This window comes from Salmo trutta, chromosome 33 (genome assembly GCF_901001165.1).
Source record: "Salmo trutta chromosome 33, fSalTru1.1, whole genome shotgun sequence".
Lineage (NCBI taxonomy): Eukaryota > Metazoa > Chordata > Actinopteri > Salmoniformes > Salmonidae > Salmo > Salmo trutta.
This window is the reverse complement of record NC_042989.1, coordinates 15,867,253-15,884,431: the sequence shown is the minus strand read 5'-3', so window position 1 is coordinate 15,884,431 and position 17,179 is coordinate 15,867,253. Positions and strand designations below refer to the sequence as shown.

Below are 17,179 nucleotides of genomic sequence, written 5' to 3'. Positions count from 1 at the left end.
GGTGAAGGATGAAAAAGCCTGTGAGTGCTGATCTGAAGGCCAGTCTGGTTGGTGTTTTACCTAATACTTAAGGTTAGTTAAATAAATGTTAAATTTAAATAAAAATGTTGGTATTGGGGTTTGGGTATTGTATGCTTCTCCTAGGTCAGCCTTTGGGCTTTTACCACTGTGCTTGTGTCAATGAAGACCCAGAACAGGGAGTTGGGAGACTATTTGTGTAAGGCTTTGCTGTCACACAGTATTTATATTCCCAACAAGGAGGACGGGGACAATAACCTTATTTATTTTATTTTTACCCGTCTTATTGTGTCAGGAAATGACAATGGGACATTAATTCATTTATCAGAAACAACAGACTTTTTCTGGCACTGCTGATTTCCTCCCTGACTACGGCAATCAGCCGAGCTTGTAATTGCTACCTGAGCACAGCAAGAGGCAGGAAGAGAAAGGAGTAGAGGCACGACGACTAAGAAACAGGAGTTTTATATTCCTGAAACAGGAGCGTCATATTCCTGAAACAGGAATTCATGTTCCCAGCACGCAATGACTACATCAAGCATGTGATTCTACAAACTTGTTGGATGCATTTGCAGTTGAAGTCATTTTTATTGTAAATAAGAATATGTGTTTCTAAACACTTCTACATTAATGTGGATGCTACCATGATTAGGGATAATCCAGAATATATTATGAATGATGAGAAAGTTACAGAGGGTCAAACCTATTATATTCTTATTTACAATAAAAGTGACTCCAAAATGACACAATGCATTATTTACAATTCATTTATATTGGGCAAAATAATCTGAAACACAACCAAAACAAACTGCAAATGCATCCAACAAGTTTGTAGAGTCACAAGCTTGATGTAGTGGGACCAAATACTAAGTATATGGGACCAAATACTATACTTTTGACTTATTTCTAAGAATCTACAGGGGTGTCAAGAATTTGAGAACTTGTTAAACAAAATCTCAAGGGTGTCAGTAATTTCGGACACCACTGTACATGCACATTAGTAAGAATGCATTTCAGATCAATTTTATTTCCAAAACCAATATTGAAGGAAATGTACTTCAAGAGGAAGATTCTTATGTTTTTTTTTAGGCACTGTTTTATTCTCTCACAGTGTATTGAGTTCGTTTTCACATAACAACACAGAAACATTTGGAAGGAATGGCGCATTGTACAAAGGTGAAAGACAGGATTAAATATGCCTATGTTTGAACAGTATACAGAGAGGATGTCAATGACAAAACATCAATGACATAATGGATTTCCATGTCCGTCAGTGTTATAGAGAACAAACACAAACAATATGCATGTGAACACAGTATTAACATATTAATGTCTTTGAGGCTGTCATGATGGAAAAAATATAGCATATATATACATTTTTACATTTTCAGATACAATAAGGACAATGCAACAATAGTATGTTATAGCTGGGAGGTAAATTACGTTTTCGAGACCCAAAAGGAGGGGAATCATCTAATCTCCTCACCTTTCCACTGCAATCACTTCTTATTGATACAGTGCTCTGAACAATATTGCTGCTGTGCGTCACCTCACTTGTGGTGTATGAGCTTAGTTACAACATTACAATACAAAGTGCCTTAAAAGCTGGTGAAAAAGCACTATATAAATGCAATCCATTCTTGTAGTGTAATAATCACTTTCTCTTCACATCAGTAAACAAGTAAACACATATCACATTTAAAGCTTTTTAGTTAACATGTTCAGCAAGCATCATATCTACAAATGTATTTTGTAAAATGGAGGTTAACAAGGAGTATGACATTATCAAAGATATTCAACGCTATTATTATGGCTATAAACGAGGTTCAGAAGGTTTATCTCCATAATTTACTCCTCTTGTTGACTTTCATTGACTGAATTTTCAATTTGACCATGTTTCTATACAGTACAGCTGCAGTTTCAAAGGAGTTGTGATAAATGAATGAGAGAGAATCCTAGAAGAGTCAGCATAAAAAGCGTAATTTCTTTGTAATGGAACTAATCCCATCTTCACTGTGTGTAATGACAACACACTATAACCAACTTGCCTCACCTATATTATCTTTACAGTAAATTAAATAATTGTTTTTTCTTGTAATTGGACCGGATGTGGGCAAACTCTATGGGGTAACCTTGCATATGTAAATGAACTCAAATTAAAACTAAAGTTATGTTTCCCTCATTAATCACTGGACTTTCAGCCTGCATGGTCTCTCAGCTCGACAATACACCTAACATTGGGATATAATCACAATGGTGGTGCTGAAAGAAACACTCATAAACTAATCAACAAACTACGTTGTTAATCAAATTTGTATGGTCCATTTCAGGCTTGGTTATTTATTCTTCTTGACTTTTTCTCTTAAGTATCGCCCAAACATCGAGGTTCTGTGAATCACATTGATCTTGAATGTAACACTAAACACACTTATGCTACAAAGTCATTATCAACAGTTTCTTTGGTTCGGTGTGGAATAAAGCACTATAAGAGTTTTGCTCTATTTATCAAAAAAGTAGTAACCCTTCTCGCTGTTATTAGTAAAGATATTAATGTCTGCCATTGCTTCAGCTAAAATATGCTTAGAAGATTATATCCACAGCTACATTTTATAAAGTGTAAGTACTGCGCTCTTGTCAAGCAAAATGAGTCAAGGATTTGGGAGCTGCATGAATATTATTCAGGTAGTCTATGTTGTATATATATATGGTTTAAATTAGTCTAATATGTCTTTATTAAGTATTCATCGCTAATTCAATTTGATACAATTGCAGCACAATCCACCTCTGGTTATAAACCTAGAGGAGTGATGGAAAGCTTTGTTCTAGTTTCAATGTAGCCAAATGAAAAGTAGATTTTCTTGTCTTGCTTTCTTTGCTGCTTTTATATATGATAATGATGAAGGCTATTTACAGCTGCCAATTTGGGGTAATCACATCAAGAAGGAGATATAATGTGTGTTATTAGAATATAATAATACGAAAATACATGCTATCAATTTCTTGCTTTATTGACTTTGTGTCAATACAGGAGCTAAGCCTCAATAATGCCTAATGATTATTTCAAACCTCAAATGATGAACTGCCTCAATAAGTATGGAAATAAATTGTGTTGACTCGATCTCTGGTGGAAATGCTGTATTAATTTTGCTTACAATAAAAGTGTGGCACAGAAAACATGACTTGTCAGATAAAATTATTGAAGGGGGAAATGTAGGCCTACTTATTTTTTTCCGCATAGGCACACTTTATTTTATGTATATTTATATATTCAAATAGATTTTACAATTTTGAATAAGTTACAGGTTACAAAACTAGGGTGTTGTAAAACACAACCTTTGTGTATCAATTAAGCAATAAGGCATGCGAATTATCGTGTGAATAGTTTTCGACTAAGGGCTGTTCTAAGGCCCAACGTGGAGCAGCGGGCCGGGGAACAGCCATCAGGAGGGTGTTATTGAAGATAATTCCCAGGTTCGAGGGCCTTATTACTTTTATAAAAAAAATGTTAAAGAGAAATTATGTTTTAATTAAAAACTTTATTTGAATTAGTAAATGTGTTTTATTTAATCCTTCCACCAGAGGATATAGTCCAGGCAATAGCCTGTTCTGAGATTATGAAGTTGCTAGACATTTCGCCCATTTCAAATGTTCTAAGCGAAAAAAATGTTGCCATGCAGTCTAGCTACTTGTAAAGTTAACACACAATCACATCAAGCAGCTGAAATGACAGCAAACTTTTTGAATTTCCATGTTTTACCTTTGTTTCTTTTGCCATTTATTTTGATATATCAATTACAATGATCCTAATAAATTAATGTGCCTAGCTCAGAGAAGCTGTCATTCTCATCACGTTCATTCTCTCTATGGCACGGTGCAGATCGCAAAATAAACTGCAACATTGTTGCACAGGTCGGAGAAACAGGCAGCAAGGTTTAGAGTCTAGACAAACCCTGACTGTTACAAACCAAATGCTAGCCTAGTAGCTTGGGGAAAAAATGTCTACATACTTTTTCCCAGGGGAGTTTATACATTTTTTTAAATTGCCTGGCTGGACTGTGGGACAGCATTGATAATTCAAATTAAACTTTTAACATGCATTTCCCAGGGATTGTGATGAATAATTCCCTGCTATCAACCAACTAGCATCTAACATCCAATCAACCTGTTTTATAAAATTCCTTAAATCCATAGAGGTTAGGAACCAAACATCATGCAATTGCTGGTGGGTATGACCCAGAGTCTCGCCCTGTTCTGACCCTGCTGCCTTCATCTGTGAGCCATCACCTAGAAAAATAGTACAGATACAAACATAGGGAGCTGTTATTTTATCTTATCCTCCACAGTGCCAAGAATAGCAAGTAAAGAGAGTAAACAAATATTTTGACCTGTTTTCTCTGAAGTAAAAGGCTATTGCTCCTCTTTGCTAGACTAGGTTTATAAGTACAGATACCCGATCCAGTAGACCAGGTTGAAAAGGCCGAAGGCGGTGGGGAAGAATATTCGTGAGTAGGAATCGATCTTTGAAACTCGGACATGCATCCGGTTTTCGCGCCATGCTCCGGAGCGACAGTCGTCGAAGCAGCAGAAGAAGCTGGTGCAGTCCTTCCCATCCAGACACTCGTAGGCGTAATCATCCTCGTCTTGGTAGGGGGCGATGTTATTCATCTGGAGCAGTGACGTCCCTGGCCTAATGTTCACCAAGCTGCTGGATTTCTGTAGGTAAATATTACAATTGGGGCTAAGTTATTCATATCTTTCTGGGAATACACTTCAAGATTGGATTTTTATTTACCATTCACTTTAAGTTGTATGGTGCCTTCGGAAAGTATTCAGACACCTTGACTTTTTCCACATTTTGTTATATTAAAGCCTTATTCTAAAATTAATTACATCGTTTTTCTCCCTCATCAATCTACACACAATACCCACAATGACAAAGCAAAAACAGTGTTTTAGAAATGTTAGATCATTTATTAATACAAAAAAATGGAAATATCACATTTACAAAAGTATTCAGACCCTTTACTCAGTACTTTCTTGAAGCACCTCCGGCAGTGATTACAGAACCGAGTCGTCTTGGGTATAACGCTGGGCACACCTGTATTTGTGGAGTTTCTCCCATTCTTCTCTGCAGATCCTCTCAAGCTTTGTCAGGTTGGATGGGGAGCGTTGCTGCACAGCTATTTTGAGGTCTCTCAAGAAATGTTCGATCAGGTTCAAGTCCAGGCTCTTGCTGGGCCACTCAAGGACATTCAGAGACTTGTCCCGAAGTCACTCATATATTGTCTTTGCTGTGTGCTTATGGTTGTTGTCCTGTTGGATGGTGAACCTTCGCCCCAGTCTGAGGTTCTGAGCGCTCTGGAGCAGGTTTTCATCAAGGATCTCTCTGTAATTTGCTCCATTCATCTTTCCCTCATCCTGACTAGTCTCCCAGTCCCTGCCGCTGAAAAACATCCCCACTGCATGATGCCACCACCATGCTTTACCGTAGGGATGGTGAAAGGTTTCCTTCAGACGTGATGCTTGGCATTCAGACCAAAGAGTTCAATCTTGGTTTCCTCTGACCAGAGAATCTTGTTTCCCATGGTCTGAGAGTCCTTTAGGTGCCTGTTGGCAAACTCCAAGCGGGCTGTCATGTGCCTTTTACTGAAGAGTGGCTTCCATCTGGCCACTCTACCATAAATAAATGATTGGTGGAGTGCCACAGCAATGATTGTCCTTCTGGAAGGTTCTCCCATCTCCACAGAGGAACTCTGGAGCTCTGTCAGAGTGACCATCGGGTTCTTAGTCACCTACCTGAGGCCCTTCTTGCTCAGTTTGGCCGGGCGGCCAGCTCTAGGAAGAGTCTTGGTGGTTCCAAACTTCTTACATTTATGAAGGATGGAGGCCACTGTGTTCTTGGGGACATTCGATGCTGCAGAAATGTTTCCATACCCTTCTCCAGATCTGTGCCTCGACACAATCCTGTTTCATAGCTCTACGGACAATTCCTTTGACCTCGTGGCTTGTTTTTTGCTCTGACATGCACTGTCACCTGTGGGACCTTATGTAGACAGGTGTGTGCCTTTCCAAATCAAATCAAATTTTATTGGTCACATACATATGGTTAGCAGATGTTAATGCGAGTGTAGCGAAATGCTTGTGCTTCTAGTTCCGACCGTGCAGTAATATCTAACAAGTAATCTAACAATTTCACAACAACTACCTTATACACACAAGTGTAAAGGAATGAATAAGAATATGTACATATAAATATATGGATGGGCGATGGCCATGCAGCATAGGCAAGATGCAGTAGATGGTATAGAGTACAGTATATACATATGAGATGAGTAATGTAGGGTATGTAAACATGATATAAAGTGCCATTGTTTCAAGTGACTAGTGATACATTTATTACATCCAATTTTTTATTATTAAAGTGGCTAGAGATTTGAGTCAGTATGTTGGCAGCAGCCACTCAATGTTAGTAATGGCTGTTTCACAGTTTGATGGCCTTGAGATAGAAGCTGTTTTTCAGTCTCTCGGTCCCAGCTTTGATGCACCTGTACTGACCTCGCCTTCTGGATGATAGCAGGGTGAACAGGCAGTGGCTCGGGTGGTTGTTGTCCTTGATGATCTATTTGGCCTTCCTGTGACATCGGGTGGTGTAGGTGTCCTGGAGGGCAGGTAGTTTGCCCCCGGTGATGCATTGTACAGACCTCACTACCCTCTGGAGAGCCTTACGGTTGTGGGCGGAGCAGTTGCCATACCAGGCGGTGATACAGCCCGACAGGATGCTCTCGATTGTGCATCTGTTAAAGTTTGTGAGTGTTTTCGGTGACAAGACAAATTTCTTCAGCCTCCTGAGGTTGTCTGTGTGGGTGGACCATTTCAGTTTGTCCGTGATGTGTACGCCAAGGAACTTAAAACTTGGTGGTTTCAAATCATGTCCAATCAATTGAATTCACCACAGGTGGACTCCAATCAAGTTGTAGAAACATCTCAAGGATGATCAATGTAAATAGGATGCACCTGAGCTCAACTTCGAGTCTCATAGCAAAGTGTTTGAATACTTATGTAAACAAGGTATTTCTGTTTTTTATTTGTAAAAAATTTGCAACAATTTCTAACAATATGTTTTCACTTTGTCATTATGGGGTATTGTGTGTAGATTGCTGAGGAAATTATTGTATTTAATCAATTTTAGAATAAGGCTGTAACGTAACAAAATGTGGAAAAAGTCAAGGGGTCTGAATACTTTCCGAAGGCACTGTAGCTTACAACACTTGTGTGGTGAGCGTTATCCCACATAGTGGATGCCATTTGTGGTGAATGAGAGCTGAAGATCATAGATGTATATTATAAATGCAATATATCACATTCAAATTCATCACGGTGGCTGTGGGAATATACTAGGAAGAGCGGAGTGGTTCAGCCATATTTAGTCAATAAAAAGGCATACAGTCTTTCCTCGGTAGGAAATTGGCATAGGCCTTTTTCACTGCATTTCATGCAGTTTGCTATTTGTAAGAGACGACGTTGCCATTTGTATGTAGCTTACGGGGATTTCCTTTTCTCTGCTCAATGTCACTGCTTCTCAGTCCCAGTTGGAAGGATGCGTGCCCATTTACAGCGATGACTTATGCCCTCTCTGCACTCCTACTCCTCTGCTGAGTGTGTGTTTACTCTCCCACAGAAACCTATTTCTCACAAAGTCTTTAAAACCCGGGTAAATATGATTACAGACTAAGGAAATGTACCCTAATGAAATCAAAATATGGCCTCAAGTTATAGGCAGCATTGTTACTAACGACTAACGAATTTGACCTTGGAAATGGCAGTGTTAAAGTAACTTATGTTAATGTTCATGTCAGAGAAAGAAGCTACTGCAGCTTCCTTTCTTCCTCCATTTGTGTAGCTGATGTATGCAGACTGACTCATTGTCAAGGTTATATGCTGTTATGCACTATTTCGTAGTTAATTACTAAGAAATGGTATGTGCGTGTTCACACAACTCATTGAAATCTCCTATTTACATTGCTGTAATTTGATTACTTGCCTTGATTTTAAACCTGTACAAATAGTATATTCCCATTATAAAGTGTACATCTTCAAATTAAATAGCAGAAGCTACTGGGATGCAACAGTGGTGTCACTACCTGTGGTTTTTTGTCCGTATCCTTCTTGCTCTGCCTATTGCTGGTGAAGTAGTGTAGAGTCCCATATTCCATCAGAGCAGCAAACGTGAAGATGAAGCAGACAGACACAAACAGGTCCATGGCCGTCACATAGGATACCTTGGGAAGCGACTTCCTGGAGATGGTGCTCAGCGTTGTCATGGTAAGCACCGTGGTGATTCCTGCACAGGAAGTCACAAAGCCAGTTTAATGATTTAGCTGGTTGAGCTGACTTTGTGTGTTCACCTAACTGACACTAGCCATTAGAAAAGCAGATGTTTTGTCCGTTATAGAGGGGTGTAAGAAACTACTGAGGTTTAATCATACCTAAGGAGGTCCTGGCAGGGACAGCATCTTTATTGATCCAGAAAGAGACCCATGACAGCACCACAATCATGCTGCAGGGGATGTACGTCTGAATAGTGAAGTAGCCCATTCGCCGACTCAGGTCAAAAAAGATTGTCAAGATGACATATTCACCTAGACATTCAAAAGAGAATCATACACACATATAAAAGAAGTGAAAATGTTTTGCATCATTATGGTAAAACTTAAAAACCAGAGGTAAGAGTGCAGTTTCTAAAAGGATGCATGTCATCCCTTACCTGATTGTGTATGCGCCACATCTGATGTGTTTCGTAAACCGACGAACGCAAACTGGTAGAGTCTCCAGTACCTTTGGTCGGCCACTTCCACAGAACGCTTTTGCCAACGGTACAGAATCTCATTTTTAGGATAGCCATCTAGAACGGTGTACAGTTGAACACACACAAACACACACATGTAAGATTAGGAACCTCTCATTGTCCAACCTTGTAGATTCCACAATCCAGAACACAACAGTGCATCTCAGTACACCACAGGGGCATATTATATGGCCAAGCAGGGGAGCATTCAAGATGGTACACATCTTTCTTCTAACCATGGGATGCCCTTCCAGTTTACACTGTAGCACTCAACAGGGTGTGTGAGGGTTAAGATCATGACAACGAGACATGAGAAGCTGAAGCACAATGCAGGACGGATGGAGAATGACACAGACAGAGCATGAATCAGTTTGGGGGTGCTGCATAATTCATTAGTCTGTCAGAGAATGGTACTTTGTGACCTCCTTTCTTCCCCGGTGGAGCAGATGATAGATCATACAGGCTGAAGGGACAGCCTCAAGCAGATGGGCTTGTGTGGGGCTGGGGCTCAGCTCCTAATGCTGGCCCGCTCTGACGCCCTCTCTGGGCTGGCTACTGAAGCTGAAGTCGAAATGACGGATCAAAACGGGGAGAGTGTTTAAACACCTACAGCTCGAAAACTCCAGCGGACACGAGTGCTCGTCCATAGGAAAGTTATGCAGCTTAAGGTAGCATTCCGCATTAATAGTCAACCTGACAAAAACAGAATTGTGACAGAGAAAAGTTAATGACGTGTTACATTGATTTTGTAATGTGTTTTTTTTCCCCAAACAGGCTTGATCGTAACAATTAAAAAGTGTTTCCCTCTCTTTTATTTAAACAAATGCTAGGGAAAAATAACAATGGCTTCAAGATCATGCTTCGACAAATAGCGGGTGCCTAAAAGAGGGCTACAAGACAAAGTACAGATGCACAAACTAGAACTGCACATACCACGAGTACTAAACACAGAGTCCTGGAAAAACAAAAAATGGCAGCCGTCATCCTCCTACCTCAGCGTGTACATCACTCTCCCGTTGTTCCACAGTCGCAGCAGACGGTTCGGAGTGGTGATCCAGTGGGCGTCAGACTTTCTAGAATTCCGGAAGAAGGTGTCAGGAATCCAGATCTTTCCCACCATGTTACTGTTGAGCATCAGGACTTTCATGGAGCTGTTGAACTTAAGGCGACTGTCATACCACGTCTGGGCAAAGAAGATGTCTATGGTGTACTCCTGAAACAAGATGGACGCATGGGTTAACCTTGCCATGGAACAGTTATTTTACACCAGTGTATTGTGCCACTGCCATGATTATGTTCTGAGCATTGTATTAGATTGTTGCTCTCCTGTATTCCTTCTGTTTCAACGAAGAGCATCAATGTAGTACATGACAAGACAGGACTTACCATGTTTATTTTTTATATACAGTTCCAGTCAAAAGTTTGGACACACGTACTCATTCAAGGGTATTTCTTTATTTTTATTATTTTCTACATTGTAGAATAATAGTGAGACATCAAAACTATTAAATAACACATATGGAATCATGTAGTAGCCAGACAAGTGTTAAACGAATCAAAATATCTTTGAGATTCTTCAAAGTAGCCACCCTTTGCCATGATGAACCACATTCTTAACCTGGAATGAGTGGGTGTGTCCAAACTTTTGACTGGTACTGTATATATTTTTTGAAGTATTTTGTATGTTTATTGGACAAAGAGAGGTAGAGGTGAAAGGTAGGACAGTGACTGCTGAAATTGTGCTGGATTCAAACCCATGCTGTGAGCTGTACATATGCTCTAGAGGCAGCGGCTTAGACAGCTAGACCACCCCAGGCCACCAGACTCACCATGTTAATAGGATCGACTGGTCCGATGCTGTTGACATACACCGCTGTCTCAATCACTGTTGGCCTTACTGAAACAAAAAACACAACACCTTTCACCTTTATGAATGTAACCTATCTCTACAGTATAGCCTACCAGGGGCTCTCAAATAATGCAAGTATGTACGAGGTCAAAGAAAGAACCGCATTCTTACTGCTTCCATGCTGCTATACACAGTAGGCTATACAGTCCACAATCTCAAACTAACCAAACAACTTTAGGCTACTATGCTTAGAAGTAGAATACTATTTTTTTCGCAAACCATTTGTATCCTCCGTCAGTGTACACAACAATCGAATGAACTGAAATCCTAACAATGACCCAGAGCCTTGCGATCAGTCATGATTTGTCTCAGTTGCATTCTATCCACTGTGTGTGATCAATCTGCTTAAAAAGAACTTCACATTGGCCTGCACACAGCACAGTTACGCCATTGCCTTGGAGGGATATTTTAGGAAGCAGTAATACACTGGCAATGGGCTGAGTCCTGATTTTGAGATATGCATGCAGACACGACTTATTCTACAATTATATACACTCTGAAAATGACTGGTAAGTGCTAAACAATGCTGAGTAAGTTAATGATGATCTATCACAAGCTTACATAATTAATGGGGAACTAAAATGTTATAAACAAAGCAGATTCCCACTGGCTGCTGTAGAACTACCCCACTGGGTACAGATGTCAATTCAATGTCTATTCCACGTTGGTTCAATGTCTTTTCAATGAAATTACATTGAAACAACGTTGATTCAACCAGTGTGTGCCCAATGGGACTTGCCTCCAATGTCAGGTCGGAGTTTGTTGTCATAGCCCTGCAGCAATCTATTTAAGATCAAGGTGACATCGCTCTCATAGACCTTGGGCGATAAAACCCAGGTCTTATTTATGGGGACGTCTTCATAGTCCTCATCCTCCTTTGTACTGGGCCCAAATGACGCCACACTGCGAAGAGAGGAGAGAGAGAAAATGATTCAGAGGGAGGGAGAGATATATATATATAAAGAGAGACAGTTTGGTTCTGCAGATGGAACACTGGAATGACTGCTAAGCAATCCATTAAGCCAGGTGTTTTGGCAGAAGAGCTGGACAGGAATCTTGGGTAGAGTGGGGCTAAAGGTTGAGGGTATACAAGACACACACTTACTGGAATTCAGACCAGTGTCATTAAGGCACGTTATAGGGGAAAAGGTGTCAGTCTGTCCAGATGTACAGCTTCTCTAAAAATTATTTATTTGATAAAGAAGGCCAAAGACCACACTTTGGAGCTTACAGTAGAGTCTTGGGTTTGATTCAGGGAGAAGCTATAGAGGTAGATCTGGGAATTGTACATCCCATTCCATCCGCCCTGTAACTGTGCCACTGTATCTGGCGGTCACAAATGAGCGAGTGCTCCGGTAATACCAAGCCCAGCTGCTGTTGTTTCTGTTATTTAACATGTATCCAATACCGTTAAGAGACCTGAGGACTTGGCACCTCGCCCAGGCCATTCAGCAGTCCCTCCCAGATGCTAGTGCACAACTGCCTTTAAACAGAATCAATATGGCCAGACCCACTTGTCCTGTGCCACTGAATCTGTAATCTCTACAACAATGTTTCACAATCACAAAAGCACTGAGTATCCATACCCCGCAATGTTAAACAACCTAGAAGCACTAAATGTCCATAACCCTATTCCACTGATAGTCCATTAGAAGCAAGTGGGCCCTTTTAGATGATAAGAGGTGGCTGAGAGTTTGAAAAGGCAACTTGAGCTAACTCTCAATAAATTATATCATATAAATCTGTCAAATAATGACTTTGAATTTTTTATGGATTTGTACCACATTTTTTGTAAACTCACAAATATATCACAACACTACAATTAAGCAAATTGTATGGAAGCATATCATTGAGGGCTGCAAGAATGTTGTGGTGATCAAGAATCGGTGACCAAGACACTGTAGTGTCACAACCAAAGCACAGGTCTAGGATCAGCTTAATCTACCCCAGTGGTCCTGGGTTACTGGTTGTGTAAACTTTTATTTAAGCCCAGCACTAACACACCTTCAACTATTCAAATGCTCATCGAAACCTTCACCAGTTGAATTGTGCTGCTGGCCTGGAACAGGACCAGGGTTGGTGACAACTGCTACAGGCCTATTGATTGAGCTATTGATTGGAGTCAACTTAACAGAACTGTAACACCCAGAACTGATCCTAGACCAGCACTTGGTACTACCCCTCTAGCTGGCTGCCAGAAGAGATGATGAAAGCAGGGCTGGATGCTCATGGGAAGCCAAGGGATCAGTAAGTCGGTGGTCAGGGTCTATGTATTGGAAAACAGTGAGTGACTTGAGTCAATATAGCTCACTATTATTGGGCACCACGGAAAACCCCAACCCTCAGAAAGCATGAAGGACTAATATACTGTGCTGATCAAAGCCATGCAATTCTGATGCAAACTATATTGTAGGGGCAGAACCAATCTACTACAAGGTGACAGATAAGTGTATGACAAAAAGATGTCTGAAGGTTCATGGTTGTTATCAATACAAGGAACAGAGCCAACTGTAGTGACATAGCCTAATAGTCATTCATTCTAACTTCACAGCTAACTTTTTTTTACCTTGATTTTGTAATTAGTTTATGGCCCACCAATATATATTGGTCAATTTGTGGTATTAGTCAATTCAATTTAAGGTTCAAACACATAAATCATATATCTTGCTCTTGAAGTGACAGCTGATATTGCCATGAAGACTCGGATTAAGGTCATTTTTGCCGCATAGGCCTATGTGAAATCTGCTCTATAGGTAAGAATATAGCCAACATGAAACTTATTAAGCAAAATGCACAGTATCGAACATTTTATACGCTAAGCTTAATCATTATATTTTTGAAGTGTTGGCAGGAGGTGGGAATTATGATGCTGAGACTTAAAATACCTAATGTTTGCTGCTTGAAAAATATTTTTGAACGAGTATTGCGTGATTCGTTTAGAATGAAAACGATAATCTGCAGTAGCCTTGGTTTTGCTCAAGGTTGTCCCTCTGATTTAATTGACATTGCCCGCTGAAATAACGGAATAGTATATTCTCCCTACAGGCTATAGTCAAGAGTAGGCTATTACACTTACACTCTTTACGCTAAACAAATTAGGCTACACTAGGCTTTGCAGGTATATGCGTCTAACATAACAATATTGTAAGACATTTTATAGATTGTGTCGGGATTGTGTTGACAACCGCGCACGAATCCTTGGGCACAATGCTACGGGTAGCAGCTAATCAACACATTCAGTATGATCTTCAACCCCTTTTACCTTTATTTAGTACCATAAACGGACGTCTTGTCGCCTACTGCCCTAATTCAGAACCACCGAAAGCTCATCGGTCATTCATACCCCCACTAGTCCAGTGCAAACTTACCAGACTCCGAGAAGAGCTAGCAACAGCCACGCATTCATCGCTTTGCCTTTGACATGTTGCAGCAGAAGCATGGCACATATTGCGGAAATCCCACTGTTCATTTTCAACAAAACACACAAAAATATCGGAACTAGGTCTAGAAAATAAACGCAACTCGATGTCTCCCTCTTTGTTATTCAAAAGGAATATGTATGGTTACAGATGTTTCCGAATTTGAGTGATGCATACATTATCTTTATGGTGTTGTGCTCCAGTAAGGTGGGCGAGGATAGGGTAGACAGACCTATAATATGACTTGAGAGAGCCTGCGTATTCTTTGTCGGAAGAAAAATGCTTCAGCGAGTGCTGCACCAGTGAGTTTTTTACGCTCATCTTGCATCTCTAACCGGCTGACACGGCCATATATACTATATAGCCTATACTGTTCTGTAGTAGATGAACATTTATCAAAAATGTTATTTGTTTTGGATTTTTTTTAATTACAACATAATCTGAATCTATGCTTCAATATTTCCATAAGCAAACCTGGATATAGTGACTAGCGAGTCTATAACATTCAATATTCCCACAGTTCAACCAATTGAACAACTGTCTCTCAACATTCCCGCAAACACAGAACCCAACCTATATAATTATGTTATCACAAACCAACCTATAGAGAATTCATAACTAATTGACTGTAAATTACTCTACTTCAATGCTCGCACAACCCAACCAAGCTGAGGACTATCCCTATGTGGCGACTTTGTCACAGGACAGAGTAAAATGTCAGATGTTACAAACAAGCTGCAACAGCATCGATCAGCGATTCAGCACCACTAAAGTGGACAGCGAAGGAATCGGCATTCGGGAGTTCAGCACCACAGGACAGTGGCCAGCGACCATCTCATGTGCAGCCATTCTAGCCTTGGTGCCCGGTCTCTTTGTTTTTATTTTATTTAACCTTTATTTAACCAGGTAGGCAAGTTGAGAACAAGTTCTCATCTACAACTGCGACCTGGCCAAGATAAAGCAAAGCAATGCGACACAAACAACAACAGAGAATTACACATGGAATAAAGAAATATAAAAAATCTATATACAGTGTGTGCAAATGAGGTAAGATTAGGGAGGTAAGGCAATAAATAGGCTGTAGTGGTGAAATACGCTGTATTTCGGCCGTTAGTGCTCTTTTGCCAACTCCTTATGGAATTGCATTGGCAAAAATGAGTGACAAGGAGTTTGTATTTGTATTTATTATGGATCCCCATTAGCTGCTTCGATGGCAGCAGCTACTCTTCCTGGGGTCCAGGAAAAAAATGAAGGCAGTAATATACCTTATAATACAATTTGTAAATACATTTTACAACAGATTTCACAATACATTAAGTGCCCACCGGCAGCTACAACACACAATCCAGGTGTACATGTCTACAGTGTGTATGTTATGTGTGTGTTTGTACCTGTGTGTGTGACTCCAGCCACCTGTACATGTTCCCACGACAAAACGTATGAAAAGTCTGCCTTACAGCACATTTCTCATTAGATAGGCCTCCATTGGACAGTAGCCATCTTTTTATTTTTATTTTTTATTTTTATGCATCCAGTCTTTAACAGTGGAAGTCAATCGTTAACCAGATCAATAATGATAATATGCCACAATACCTGTATTATTCATTAGATATTTAACCAGTGGAATTTGATGTAAAAGAACCAATTTCCCACTTGGTAACTGAAAATTACTGTAGTTTTTTCTGCCAACCCCATTACATGTGAGCGAATACCTATTATATGGTTGTGTGAATGTTTTTTGCACATCCCACTCCCACTAAGTCACTCTTGGGGGGTGGGGTCACGGCCAGGGATCAGCCATTATTGACGGCGACCCTGGAGCATTTAAGGTTAAGTGTCTTTTCCAAGGACACATCAACAGATTTTTTACCTAGTCGGCACGGGGATTCGAAACAGCGACGTTTCAGGAAATAGGACAAATGTAAACACCCACCTAATTAGTATTTATATTATTATTATGATCATAATAGGTGCTGCCTAGGCAGGGGAGAATGAAATGCTAGTCACATTAGTATGCAGACGCACTCCTGAAGTTCTCAATGCAATAACATGATGGAACTACATGTCACCATGGCAATGCCCTCATTAGCATTCCAAACTGCTCTGAATCGTCTGGCTGGCTAACATCAGAGACTGTCTCCCTCTGCCAAACAAAGCTACTGAAGTACATGTACTTCTTCACTAGGCCCCCTGGGCATGGATGAAGAAAAGGGGAGGGGGGTCCAGGCCCCACCCATCCTCTTAAAATGTCAGCCAGCATGTTATACATTTTCCTTTTCTGTTTCAGAGCTACTATACAGTAATTTCCTGTTGAAAAGCAGATTTCTTTTGAAATAGTTCTGACACCAATGGTCCAAGGTGATGTCTGTCTCTAACAAAATACCATCCATCCCAATAGAAGTCTAATTTCCTTGAAGGATGACATTGAAGGAGAGGCCATGGTAAATAAAAGGCTGAAGGAGTTCACTGAAGATAAGAGGAAGAGTAGCCAACATGACCCTGCATGGCTGTCTTAGGGGTGACTAACCACTTCTCTTCCCACTTAGCAGTCAAGGTGAAGCCTCTCTGTTGGATGGATTACTTTTCACATCTCACCTGTCTTATCTTATGAAATGATCCTAATGATAATCCAGACACACAATCTAGACCCAAAGGGGACGTTCACTTAGTTTTAACATCAAAGCCTCTGTTCGGAGACCTATCCTCTGTTGCTAGGCAACTGTATCAACACCTTGTTCATGCCTGACTGGCGTGCATTTAAAGGGGAATCTCACATCTCCTGGTTTGTCTTCACTGTTTCCTCCTCTTTTTCTCTCTTTGCCAGAGCTGTGTCTTTCTGCGTACCCATTAGGAGACCGGTGAGAGAAGACCTCATTCAAATGTAATCACAAGCTTGCTCGATCAGGTTAGCCAAGCCTCTCATGCTAACACCAACGCAGTCCAATTCCATTCCTTCTCATTCCCAGGGTAAATCTTTCCACAGCTTAG

The 17,179-nt window shown here is 40.4% G+C and overlaps 1 protein-coding gene across 2 annotated transcripts; it reads right to left on the bottom strand.

The window, feature by feature from the left end:
- Positions 1–842: 842 nt before the first annotated feature.
- On the bottom strand, positions 843–14,477 carry gabrg1 (gamma-aminobutyric acid type A receptor subunit gamma1). 2 transcript variants are annotated; one of them, XM_029729939.1, is made up of 10 exons: positions 14,369–14,477; positions 14,141–14,233; positions 11,512–11,675; positions 10,693–10,760; positions 9,856–10,076; positions 9,474–9,556; positions 8,783–8,920; positions 8,505–8,657; positions 8,160–8,359; positions 843–4,731 (listed from the first exon to the last, which is right to left on the bottom strand). In XM_029729939.1, exons 2-10 carry the CDS (start codon positions 14,209–14,211, stop codon positions 4,453–4,455), a joined length of 1,377 nt encoding a protein of 458 aa, XP_029585799.1. In that variant the 5' UTR covers positions 14,212–14,233; positions 14,369–14,477; the 3' UTR covers positions 843–4,452. The 2 variants fall into 2 exon arrangements, with proteins under 2 accessions (XP_029585799.1, XP_029585798.1); XM_029729938.1 differs by having other exon boundaries at positions 14,141–14,477.
- Positions 14,478–17,179: the final 2,702 nt, after the last annotated feature.